The sequence below is a fragment of the Saimiri boliviensis genome, chromosome 16 (assembly GCF_048565385.1).
Source record: "Saimiri boliviensis isolate mSaiBol1 chromosome 16, mSaiBol1.pri, whole genome shotgun sequence".
Classification (NCBI taxonomy): domain Eukaryota; kingdom Metazoa; phylum Chordata; class Mammalia; order Primates; family Cebidae; genus Saimiri; species Saimiri boliviensis.
The window spans coordinates 20,583,394-20,596,466 of record NC_133464.1 but is presented as its reverse complement, the minus strand read 5'-3'; the positions used below and the strand labels follow the sequence as shown (position 1 = coordinate 20,596,466).

Sequence of the window (13,073 nt, the reverse complement as noted above, 5' to 3'; positions counted from 1 at the left end):
ATTCATTAAAAGTGTTCAATGTAATTAATATTTTTTGAGGTGCCATGGCTATTGCTACCTTAAAAACAGATAATTTCTAGAAATAAATTATTTTGACTTCATGATTAACTTAGTGTCGAATTCAAATAATGATCTCTAGGATCTAGAGTCCTGCTCCCAGCATTCCATCTGCCCTATGCAGATGGTAGAAAAGACACCTGGTAGATTTTTTTTTTAAGACTCATCTAAGTGTGGAGGAGATGCCTGTAAGTGTGCACTGTACATTCACTCTCCAGCACAATACCTGACACAGAACTGGCAGTGAATTATTGATTTTATAAATGAATGAGCAAATTAACAATGTATACATTCTTGCCTATGCAATTTTCTTTACTAAAAATAGAACAAATTGTTTTTAAACATACTTGTCTTTCCTTAGCTAAGAGAATTTTTAAAATATGTAGATACAGGAAATAGAGGAAAATGCCCACACTCTCCTGCCACCGTGTAAATGACAAAAAGAAGGTGCTGTCCTCTCAGATTCATCAGGCCATTCTGATTCATCATCATTAAATTTCCCACATCAATTCTACTTCTGAATACTTCCAGTTACTTGATTAATACCCAAAAGTGGCACCTACTCAGCCATCGCAATTTACAAGATGAAAGGAAGGAGAGAAAACACTCCTAATGCACTTTGTAGGTAACGTAATTGATCTTCTGTGTTCTGAACTTAAGTATTGATTTGTTGGTGCCAAGTAGTGTGCCTGGAATCAGGGCAGTGGGTGATCAAAGCCTAGACTGGATCTAGACTTCTGGATTTGATCCTGGCTGCACTGCTTGTGATCATTTAAATTCCCAGTACCTCAGTTTCCTCATCTACAAAAGCAGGTAATAACAGCACTGCCTAATTTATGGGACTGTTGTGAAAATCAAATGACTTAATATTTGCGAAGTACTTGGAACTGTACCTGACACCAGGGCAAGTGCTCTGTTGATATTATCAAATAAATTAATACACTTTACCACATCCTTAGAAGAGCACTCCCTGACCAAGTTACATCCCTTTACCATATTTCATAGCACCCATCACCAGGCTGTACCTGTGTTTTAATATTATCTTCATTTTTTAATAACACAACTTTCCCCACCAGAACATAAACCACCAAGAGCAAAAATATGAATTTATTGACACCTTTGGGTGTTGTTATTATGCATATAAAAGATTACTCAAACACTACTTTGTTTTTCTTTAATGTATAAGTGCAATAAATCTCCAAACTAATTTTTTCTTTTACAGGTCTTTATAAGCTTGGGTATAATTTACAAGCTTGGTTAATTAAATTTCTTTATGAAAATAATCATTGCATCAAATAGTCACGTAGCTAGACTTTTGGCATGCTAATGTCTTTCCTACAGATGACAAGGTTGTGATTTGATCCATGACTATAGCCATGACAGCCAGAAGATCTTGAATTCTTTCATATACTTATTCCTCAAAGGCCTTATTCCTTAGAACTGTGACATTTATTAGTAACATTTCGATGTAAGATGTTAAAATGAGATCTGATTGAAGGGCGAAAAGCTCTCCTGTCATTGTCTGACTTGCAAGCACAAGATTTAACTTCTTTCTACTTACATATTTTCACCCATGATGGCATCCGTTAAAACTAAACCAGTGTCTGGCTCATGAATGAATGAAATACAGGCTCAGAACGGCAAAAGAAAACCTTATTCATGGATCCAATCCAAACACAAATTCACAATGCTTAAAATGAAAAGTAAATCCTTTAAAGCTCAAATTAATGTAATTATCTTAGAAAAAAAAAAGGATTTTTTAATTGCCTAGAGTCATCATAGCTTCTTTTTAAGCTTAACAAGAGGTATAAAGCTATGATGAAAATAATCACACTCCATTCTAGTCCCTATTTAGGGAAAAAAAAAAAAGGAATCACTAGTTTATTCATCTCGCCTAATGACACAGAAGGGCAAAACAAGCACCCAAACAATGAATAATAATGTAAGAGCTCAGGCTGTAAAATCAATATGTCAGATCGGCAGAGCTTTGCTTCGTTTTAATGCTCTCATCTCTGAATGCAGCAGAGCTTATCTTCTGAATTATATATATACATATTCACCTAATTACGTAAATATTGACTTTTCCTTATATGAAGCTTATTTTTTCAATCTCTCTGTAATTACGATGTCAATATTTGTGGCTGAAGTAACAATGAATTTAAATCTGTTAATTGTGACTGATAGTGGCATGCCGTGAGGTAATTCAGTTACTTAATCTCAGAACACTGATGGCACTAGATAATAAGTGATGAATCAGTAATTCCCTAAGTATATCGTACTAAGGTAAACATCTTTAAAAAGCAATTATTTCAACCCAGTTAATTTAGGGGTTGGTCTTTTCCTCAACTTGTCAGGTTTCATAATGTACAGAAATAATAACCAGAATGCTACTGGATCTTAGTTTATGACTTTACCTGACTTTTTTCTTAATGTAACACTTTTTCCCAACTTAATTCTCCAGTCCACCCCATTAACAACTTCTTTGATCTGTTGATAGACATCTACACCTCCATCCTCACAGCCGTTGTGTGTATGAAAGATATAATTTCACATTAGTTGCTATTATTCTTTGCTATTTGCTATTTCCATAAAGATCCTATTCCTGATCTCACTTACATGTGGAATCTAAAATAGTTGAAGTCATAAAAGGGGAAAGCAGAAGAGTGATTGCCATGGGATGGGTGTGGGGAAGAAAGGGAGATGATGGGCAGAGGGTACAAAGTTTCAGTTAGACTGGAGGAAGAAGTGTTTTAGACCATTCGCAATATGGTGACTATCATTAATAATGCACTGTGTATTTCCAAATTGCTAAGAAGGTAAGTTTCAAATGTTCTCTCCACAGGAAAAATGTTAAGGATGTGAGATGATAGATATGTTAGCCAGCTTGATTTTATCATTCTTCCTGGTATACATGGCAAAATATCACATGATACCCCAACAATATGTGTGTGTGTATATATATATATGTATATATATAATTTGTTAAGTAAAAATAAAATAAATTTTAAAAAGATCTTATGCCTACTTTATTCTAATGTAAAATATGAGCTGTAGAAATTCTACTTTTAAAAAATATTTTATTCAATTATATCCCCTCACCTGATTTTATTTTCATGGGAAAATTTTTCAGTTACTGATGTTGATACAACTCTGAAACAAGAGCTGATGCAATTCCTCAGAATGTTAATTAATTAAATGTCTTTACTTTCTTACCAGTGGCAGAAAAATGTTCCAGAAGTTTTCAGAAGCTAGGAATCCTTTCACTTTACTCTTATAACATTTCCGAGAATTTCCACACAAGAGCCTGAACTCTCCGATTTAAGTAGAACAGGAATACCTGTGTCACATTTATCATTTAGAGTTAGGTGAACACAGAAAATGCTACCTCAAAGCAGTGCTGTCCACACTCTGAGTTTAAGAGCAGTTCTAGACGTATTTTGGTGAAGTGGTCATGCATCATCCTGTGTTTTCTTATTTGCCTCTACAGGGATGCCAGATGATATGAACTTCAGTGATGGAAAGCAAATCCATCACACAGACAGTGGCAGTACTTTAGACACCACAGGAGCAGGATGCGTGGCAGCGACTGAATCTATGACATTCACTCTGATAGGTGTGGTGATGTTACTTCCTGGGATCTGGTAACTGAACACTTCCGTCCAGACATACCTTACTCAAGTCTCGATTTCTTCTCTCTCTTCATATTCTCTGGAATAAGAGATCCTTTTTCAATGTAACAATTATATTTATGAAAAGATATGTCACACTAACTTCTCAGAAGCCAAGCTGAAATATTCATAAAGTCCCCAAAACTCAATGTTTAAATAATACACTTGAAAAATATGTCTTTTTTGAATCTAACTGAAACCTTCTTAACTTCTAATATAATGAATCTGAAGACATGAAGGGCACAGAGTGACTTGGAATAAGAATTTAGAGTCTCTGTAATTTTATTATCAATTCTAAGCCCCTTCCTTTCTAAATCAAAAATGTTTCCATTTGAAAGTGTATTTGCCAGACAATGAAAACAGTATACAGCATTTCTTAAAGTACTGAAACTAGAATATCATGAAATAAATCAAAACACACAATGGCAAGTAGTATGCATGCATATTCAACAGACTTCCATTCTTGCAAGCTGTAGAAGGAAATGTCTGAAAGTCTGTAAGTTACTGAGTAGATTATTGAGAAGCATTTCACATAATTTCACTAAAGAAAGTTGATAATTTTGATGCACTGTAACTTAGCCACTGACAGACCTTAAAGCTGAGTATTTTAGTAGCGGCTGATTTGTATTCCATTATATTCAAAATGTATCTTTGGTATTGTGGCTCTGTTCCCGCCTCCCTCTTTGCCCCATAGATTTGGCTATGTTGGGAAGCATACGCTTGCTCTAGGAATATCTCCAATAAAGCTGTTAATTATTTGGTGGAAAATTCTGAAGAATATTCATCATTTTCTTCTGACAAAAATGATATTTTCACCCATTTTCAAAATATTATGTAATACTTCTTTTTAAAGCCGCATGTGGAACAATTGGCTACCTATGCATTTCTAAGGTTCCTATGACTATCGACAGACATACAGAAAATATGATAAGCAATGCTTTAGATCTTTTCCTATTTGCTCATTAATGGATCTGCTAACCAACAGTCCCTGATTTCCCAGCTGTGATAAGTTGCCTCAATAGACACTAACAGGGTATGTCTATGGCTGTGCTTGAGGAAAAGAGAAGTCAGTTTTTGTTAATAAGTATCACATCCAGTCAACGGAGAGAAAATCTAATTCATACAAAGTCACAGACTAGAAAAGGGAGTTGCTGACCTCAAATAAAAAGCAAAAGGATTTGAAATGACTTCCGACAAAGAGGTAAACAAGACACAGCCAAATGCCGACATTAATGTGGTAAAACCCATTTCTGCCAGCCAGGAAACTGTATACGATCAAGCTTTGTTCTCTGTTAAGTTCTCGATTAACAAAATGATCTAAAGATGGTCAGTTTCAATCCCAATATTTTTAAGCTGCCCAATCAGGTTTCACTGTCTGTTCAAACAGGCCTCACAACTGGAAGTTTCTACTCATCAGTTCCGGATGCCATTTTCCTAGGCTTCCATTCCACACCTAATATTCCCTGATCCGTTCAGTTAGTAACTCCTTAGCACTCACCTGGACACACTCCACAAATTACAAACTTAATCCTATTTTGAAAAATTTTTACTTCAACCTCAGCTCTTCATTTAAATCAGTCTTGGGAAAAGTAATACTAAGACACTCATTTGCTGCCCTCCAGCCCAAGTCATGACTGGCTTGCTATGGCAACATTTTAGACCCAACTTCAGAGGAACTTAATTCTAAAGACAAACAAACTGAAGACCATGCTTTAGCAGTCTTAAGATACATATGGATAAAATTACTTGATAGAAGATCATTTTATATGCAGCAAGAAATGGACAAAAGCAGAGTGGTAAACTCAACAGAAGAAATGAATTTTATTTTTTTGTATAACTTTTACATGCTCAGATGGGTGCTGTTTATGTGCAGGTGGGTGCTTTGGGGACTATATAAGCAATGATGAGGCTGCTAGAGCTTACAACACAGAGGGGTTTTCAGAATCTCTTTAAGAGCCTGAGGCAAAATTTTTAATATTCTTTATGAGACACTTTTCCATTAATACTTCCCATTCTCAACATTTCATATCTATATAATTTCTTATGAATTACAAAGCTCTTTCAAATGAGATACAGTAGGTCATTGGACTTTCTTCACCCCTCAAAGATAGGCTTGATTTTCAGTCAAATAAAAACAATAATGTTGATTTTTTATATGGCTCTGAATTTGCTTCTGGAGAGTTTTGCATGAATAAGGTCTATGAAAGTTTTGAACAATGATAAAAGTGTTAGATATGTGTCTACTTCCCAGGATAATTTAATAGATTATGTTGGACTGAATGTATATGTTTAAAAATATCATACATATCTTTATAGTCACATTTTATGCTGGAGTACTTTAAAACAGCCATTTTCTGGAATCCCAGAGTTATTTTTATGTAAGTTTAAGTAATTAAAAAACTTAGTCTGGCATTTTGCATCTGTTGAGAAGCATAGGTTTAGAAGCAGAGCTAACATTTACTTGGCCTTTCTTTGTATAGGCACCATGGTGAATGCCTTTATGCACAATGTCATTTAATCTCCCCAATAACATTGTCACTTCCATTTTACCAATGAGAAAACTAAGCTTATACATTTTAGGGAATTTGACAGATGTTATACAACTAATCATAACACAGATAGATGGTGAGTACAATGCCTTTAAATAAACTGTATACCTTCCTGGTTCTAAGATACAGTTTTGGAACAACAGTGAGGAACTACGGATTAGCAGGAAAATCATTCAGAGACTACTTAAGTCTCCAAACTAGGATTTAACAAACAAATACAATTGATTATAGAGTTATAATTGTCTAATTATCACACTGTACATTCGTGTAGAAACATAAGAGAAAGAAGAGAAGAAGTGTAAACATGGGCTTTTTTTACTGCCATTCATTACCCTCCCATATATTCAAATTCACTCTAAACACCTCAGCCCTGAAAATAAATCAGCTACTAAGAATGAGAAAGAAAACACAACTGTTATAACTCTAATGGAATCTTGAAGTTTCTTTTCATTTCCTGTGCAACAAAAGGAATAAAACACTTCTGTGGCTATGGGATGGCTACAGGGTGGCATTAAAAAAAATGAAAGGGAGGAGAGGAAGGAGGAAGGACGGAAGGAATCAAGAAAGGAAGGAAAGAACAAAGGAAGGAAGGAAAAGGGCATGGCAGAATATTATTTTTAAAATCTTAGATTTGTCTTATCCTCTATTTATTCAGGAATATCTTATCAATGAAATAAGGTCTGCACGGTCATCTTCTCACTAAAGGATAGAGGTTAATAAACTCGTTCCTCCCAACACTTAGATTTTCTGGCTCAATAACGATGCTTTGAAAAGGACTCAATTTATGTATTGCTAATTGTTTGCTATCATATAAAATACTGTTTCTATCATCAGAATCCTTCAAGTATAATAAAAATGATTTTTCCTGAGTGAATATATTTCGTGTAGACATCTGTTATTCTGAGTGAGAATTTTATTGAGCAGGCTATATCCCAATTGTATTTAGGTTGCAAACTTTCATGTCATTCATATACAATTATATGGATTATGAAAATTCAGAAATTATTTTTAATGTTAAGTATGACTTTGGACATATCAAGTTTTTCTTTAAATGCAGATTGTTGTATATATCATTTTTGATTAAAATACAGATAAAACATATTTCTCAAGTCAAAAGTCTGCTTTCTTTGCCTTTACTAAAATTACAGAGTGATTGAATTACTGTTATAATTATTTTATGGATAGAGATCTAATCAAATATAATTCTTAAACTATCCTATCTGCCTCCTTGCACAGAGAAAACTGAGTAAGTTCATCACAATATAATTTATATTTCCATAGTAGCAAAAATAATAACTTACTTGGAAGAGAGTAGGGATGAGTGTATGTTCATGGTTACATTTGGAAACATCTGATTTAAGAGACTTTCGCCTTCCTGCACTTGTCAGTTGTCATATTGGAATCAACTTCATGAAAACGTGTGTGAGAAGATCACGAATCCAGAGTGAAAGACAAGATACTAGAATTTTAAAGACCAGAAAGTTAAAAACAGAATCGTGAATGTTTAAGGAGCAAAACTGGTTGGAGACAGAAGGAGTGGGATTCAGTGCAGTAAATTGGTAAGTAAATTTCTACTTTTGTGAGTTTTGATACCCAACTTTGAACACGTTAGATTAGAAGGAATGAAGGGTCTTAGAAAAAAAGGAAGGGCTCTGATTTTCTTGAGATTACTCAGCCAAGACTACTATCATGAAGAAAAATAAGGAAGAGGAGGAGGGGGAGGAGGGGGAAGAGGGGGACAAGGGAAAGTAGGGGAAGAGGGAGAGAGAAGGGGAGGGGAAGAGGAGGAGGGAGGCAGGGAGGGGAAGTGGAAGGAGGGGGACAAGAGAAAGGGGAAAGAGCGGGAAGGGGAGGAGGGGAAGAGAGAGAGAGGAAGGAAGGAAGAGGAAGAGGAGGGGAGGAGGAGGGGAGGAGGGGAGGAGGAGGGGAGGAGGGGAGGAGCGGAGGAGGGGGGGAGGAGGGGAGGAGGGGAGGAGGAGGGGAAATAAGGCAGGGAGGACAAAGGAGAAGGGAGGAGGGGGAGGGAAGGGGAGGAGGGAGGAAGAGGAGGGGAGCGGAGGAGGGGGAGGGGAGGAGGGGGAGGGGAAGGAGGATGGGGAAGGGGAGAAGGGGGAGAGGGACGGGGAGGAGGAAGGGGAGAAGAAAAAGCCCAGCTGTAAGACAAATGCTGTCAACAGTATAGTATGTTCAAGAAAGGGTGACTCCATAATTGTGATCAAAGAGTTCCAGGACTCAATTTACAAAGTCGGTGTGATTTGCTCACGCACGGCACATTTTCACTCCTCTCCTTGATCCCCCACCCCCATCCATATATACACCCATATACATTTTCTTGCTATTGTCTCTATTTCCTTTCTGTTTCTTATCTGTAAAAACTGAGATAAATGTATCTACCTCACAGTTACTTAGAGAACTAAATACTCTAACACCTGTTAGAACCCTGCTGGCCCATGATGAGCTGTAATAATTCATATTTGTTCACTTCCACACAGAGCCTTCTGTTAAAGTGCACATGTTCCCAGGATAGGACAACACTAGAGTATTTAGTTATGTATTCTCCCTGTCAATAAGCTTTTGATATGGAAAGAGAGCTGTGTTAGTCCATTTCACACTGCTGTAAAGAACCATCTGAGACTGGGTAATTCATGAAGAAAAGAGGTTTAATTGACTCACAGTTCTGTAGGTTGTATAGGATGCATAACTGGGAAGGCCTCAGGAAACTTACAATCGTGGCAGTAGACAAAAGGGAAGCAGGCACAATCTTCACAGGCAGCAGGAGAGAGAGTGTGAACGGGGAAGGGCTATCCACTTTCAGACAACCTGATCTTGGGAGAACTCACTCACTATCATGAGAACAGCAAGGGGGAAATCCAGCCCTATGAACCAATCACCTCCCACCAGGCCCCTTTCTAACACTGAGAATTACAATTCACTATGAGATTTCGGTGACGACATACAGCCAAACCATATCAAGAGCATAGAGAAGATGTTTGGAGAGTGAGTGAGTAAAGTTTATGACAGGGAAAGTGAAGAGAAGGAATGGACTCTGGAATGCCCAAGGAACTCATTCATCCCCACCTACTTCATGTTTCCTGTCTCGCCTGGACTCATCCTGGTATGAGGCTTATTCACTGAAAGTTTATTTTTTTGAAATAATGGGAGTAAGTGGTCTTTCTTTCTTTGAGTGTAAAAGGATGTTAGCTCTGACCCAGTATTGAAATGTGAATTCGTCTCTACAATGACAAACTTAGAGACCTCCAAACTTTGCTTCGAGGTCTCCTTGACTGGCGTATTTTGACCTCTGTCTCTGTGTGATTATTGTACTGTGGGGTAGTGCACAGCCCAAGCGGTTAGAAGAACAAATATCGGTAAACAAGAGGTATGTTGCTCAGCATCTCCCCTAAGTTACCTGCAAATGGTTGTTTCTGAGAGGCAAGGTCGCTTCATTAAGGTCACATTGCCAATAATTGACAAAGCAATCATTCCAAACCAAATCAGGCTTCCAAATCCTTTTTTCCACTGTACCACTCAGTAGCCCAGGGTTCAGAAAACTTCAGATAGGTCAGTTACGTTAGGTTAGGCTACTTGCAGGTGTTACAGGCCATTTTTAAATGTTTCCTTGTTTCATTCACTTTCTGAAAAGTCTTGTCTCCAAGATATTTTGTTTTTCATTTGTCTTTCATCTCAAATTTAGCTCTAGTAACAAAGGTTAGGATCCTGCGGAGATTCCATATGCCAGGTGCCCTAGTGTGGCCATCTGATGGGGTAGTTGGCTCGCTCACTGATTCACAAGCATCCAGAAATGCTGGAGAACACAGAGCAAACGCAGTTTCAAAGGCTTTAGCGGTAATTTTCTGTATGACCTTCAGCAAGTCCCGTAACTCTCTGAACTTCGGTTCTTCATTTGTAAAATAATGTAGCTGAGCCAGATAATCCCTAATTTTTTTTTCTGTATTTTTAGAATTCTAGATTTCTAGGCTAAAACAGAAAACATTATTGATGCAGTAAAACAGATCATTTGTTTATTTGATGTCACATAATCTACCATTTCCTAATATATAAAAGGCACATTGAAAAGTAATGCCTAAAATACAAATTTAGTGACAATTTCTGCATAGCTTTAAACCTCCAATTTCTTTTTCACATGTAGGGGTGTGGCTTTTCTGCATACTATCTATTGGAATGATCTTTCAATGATTAAAACGAAGAACTGTCAAACAGTCTTCCTGTTTTTAATGTATAAGACAATATGAGCAAAAAAAATCTATCCTATGATTAAACATTTAGTCACTAACTATTGATGGTTCTAGCTTGTCTTATAGGAGTTAAGATCCGGGGTCTGCACTAATTGAGTTGTGGTGTCTCAATCTTCAAAAACAAATAATGCATAGACAGACTCCTGTGAATGACCAAGTTAAAGGGACGTGGAAGTAAGAGATGAAGTCACAAAACAGTTGACGGTACTTTCTCTTCTCACAGATTTTCCCCAGGAGACCCTTTTAAATAGGTGTAAGCAAACATTGTTGCCTCTGATGATTTATTGCCGAACAAGCTGACAGAGCATAGGCGCATGTTATCTGGGCCTCTGTATTGCAGGGCTCGTGGAGAAAATGAAGAAAGATCAGAAGTGCAGCAGTGGAAGGAAATGCTCTGTGTCATTCAGCAAGAAAGCAGATGGAAGCTTAGAATCACAGCTTATTTAAAAGGACAGCTTATAAATAAAGTGTGTTTATAATTTTAGTATTTCATTTTCCTCGTTTATAAAAAAATTAAGGAGAATCCCATGAGAATTTCATCACAGATGGTTAACTGCAATAAATTTATATTGAAAAATTTCACTTTACTTCTACTTTGGCTACACATCTAATGTAGTGTGGGTGTGACTGAATGTAAATTCACAAACACATGTACACGTTTATCTATATCTACCTATAAAATAGATATATTCAGGTTTATTGTTGCTATGATTACATTGATGCTTATATTTATATTATATAAAATTTGCCTTTACATCAGTTCTTCCAGGCTTACTTGAAATTTGAGAAGGGTGATGAAATAGATAACTCATCAAACTGCTTTCATTCTAATTTCAAACAGATCAGCTTTAAGCAAGCTTTTGCTGTACACAAGACAATGTCTGTGACTACTGAAACAATAAAACGGCATGCACAAAGGATGTATTTCAGAAATCCTCACTTATACAGGCTTAGGTACAAATTCTGTTTTCCTAAAAGACTGTTGCTTCAAGGAACAATGCAATACAACACAAACAGTTCACTTAGGAATCTTATTATAAAAAATATAAAAGTGTAACATTTCACCACCCACTTGCTTTTAGACTGCTAACTAATTAGAGTTAAGTTGACCAAGGAATGACAATTAAAAGAAATAAATATTCTCATCCTTTTCCTCAAATCACCAATTTTTGTGCTTTTTCTCCTTCAGTGATTGTCAGCTCTCGGTGCCCCCAAAGTCTAAATCTTCTCTACCTCAGCACCTGCATAGGAGGCTATGAGTAACACAATAACTCAGGCTTGGAAATAAGATGAGTTCTGGTTTTGAATACTAGCTATCTCATGAACTAGTTGTGTTAATTTGACTTCTCTGAAATAGTCATGAAATGAAGATGGTTGTATACCCCCTGAGAGGTTTGTTGGAAAGATTTAATTACTTCTTATGTCAATGAATGATGATTAGCACATTGTGGTATTAAATAAATTATTGGTTGACATCTTATCAAAACTTGCTCTTAGGTAAAATCTTTCACACTAAGTTATAAACGACTGATGTCATGAAGAGTCATTTTATTTTAAACTATATGAAAATTAAAGATTATGTATTTGTAGTATTCTGCAGAGAAGAAAAACTAAAATCCAGAAAGGATTTTTGAATTATCTAAAGTAACACAACTAGTTTGAACTAGAAGACCAGAAACTAATTTGTTTTTTTTTTTTTTAAGAAAACCTCTGTGCACTGCATTGAATCCAAATTGTTACTTCAAAGCAATCAAAAGTGGCATGTTAGTATATCCTAATAATCAAGAGTAATTGCCCCATAGCCACAAGGACTAAAGCAGTAGAAATGGGCAAATGTGCCAGTTTGAGAGACAAAGAATAGACTCTTGTAGATTCGATGAACTTAAACAAATTTACAAGAAAAAAAAAACTGCATTAAAAAGTGGGCAAAGGACATGAACAGACACTTCTCAAAAGAAGACATTTATGTGGCCGAAAAACATATATTTTAAAAGCCTCAACATCACTGGTAATTAGAGAAATGTAAATCAAAAACCAAAGTGAGATGCCCTCTCACACCAGACAGAATAGCAAAAAAAAAAGTCAAGAAGTAACAGATGCTGGAGAGGATATGGAGAAATAGGAATACTTTTACACTGTTGTTAAGAGTGTAAATTAGTTCAACCATTGTGCAAGGCAGTGTGGCAGTTTCTCAAAGATCTAGAACCAAAATACCATTTGACCCAGCAATCCCATTACTGGGTATATACTGAAGGAATATAAATTATTCTATTATAAAGACACATGCATGCATATGTTCATTGCAGCACTATTCAAAATAGCAAAGACATGGAATCAACCCAAATGCCCATCAGATGACAGACTGGATAAAGAAAATGTGGTACCTATATAGCATGGGATACTATGCAGCCATAAAAAGGAGTAAGATCACGTCCTTTGCAGGGGACATGGATGGAGCTAGAAGCCATTATCCCCACAAACTAACACATGTTCTTAATACCCAAGCAAACACCACTTGTTCTTACTTGTAAGTAGGAGCTGAA

General features: G+C 36.4%; 1 protein-coding gene across 1 annotated transcript in view; it reads left to right on the top strand.

The window, feature by feature from the left end:
- GPC5 (glypican 5) overlaps positions 1–7,375 on the top strand; it is a 1,382,768-nt gene extending 1,375,393 nt beyond the window's left edge. Inside the window, exon 8 of the mRNA XM_010338876.3 lies at positions 3,545–7,375. Within this exon, the coding sequence (XP_010337178.3) occupies positions 3,545–3,702 (158 nt within the window). The 3' untranslated portion in view covers positions 3,703–7,375. The remainder of the gene's footprint in view (positions 1–3,544) is intronic.
- Positions 7,376–13,073: the final 5,698 nt, after the last annotated feature.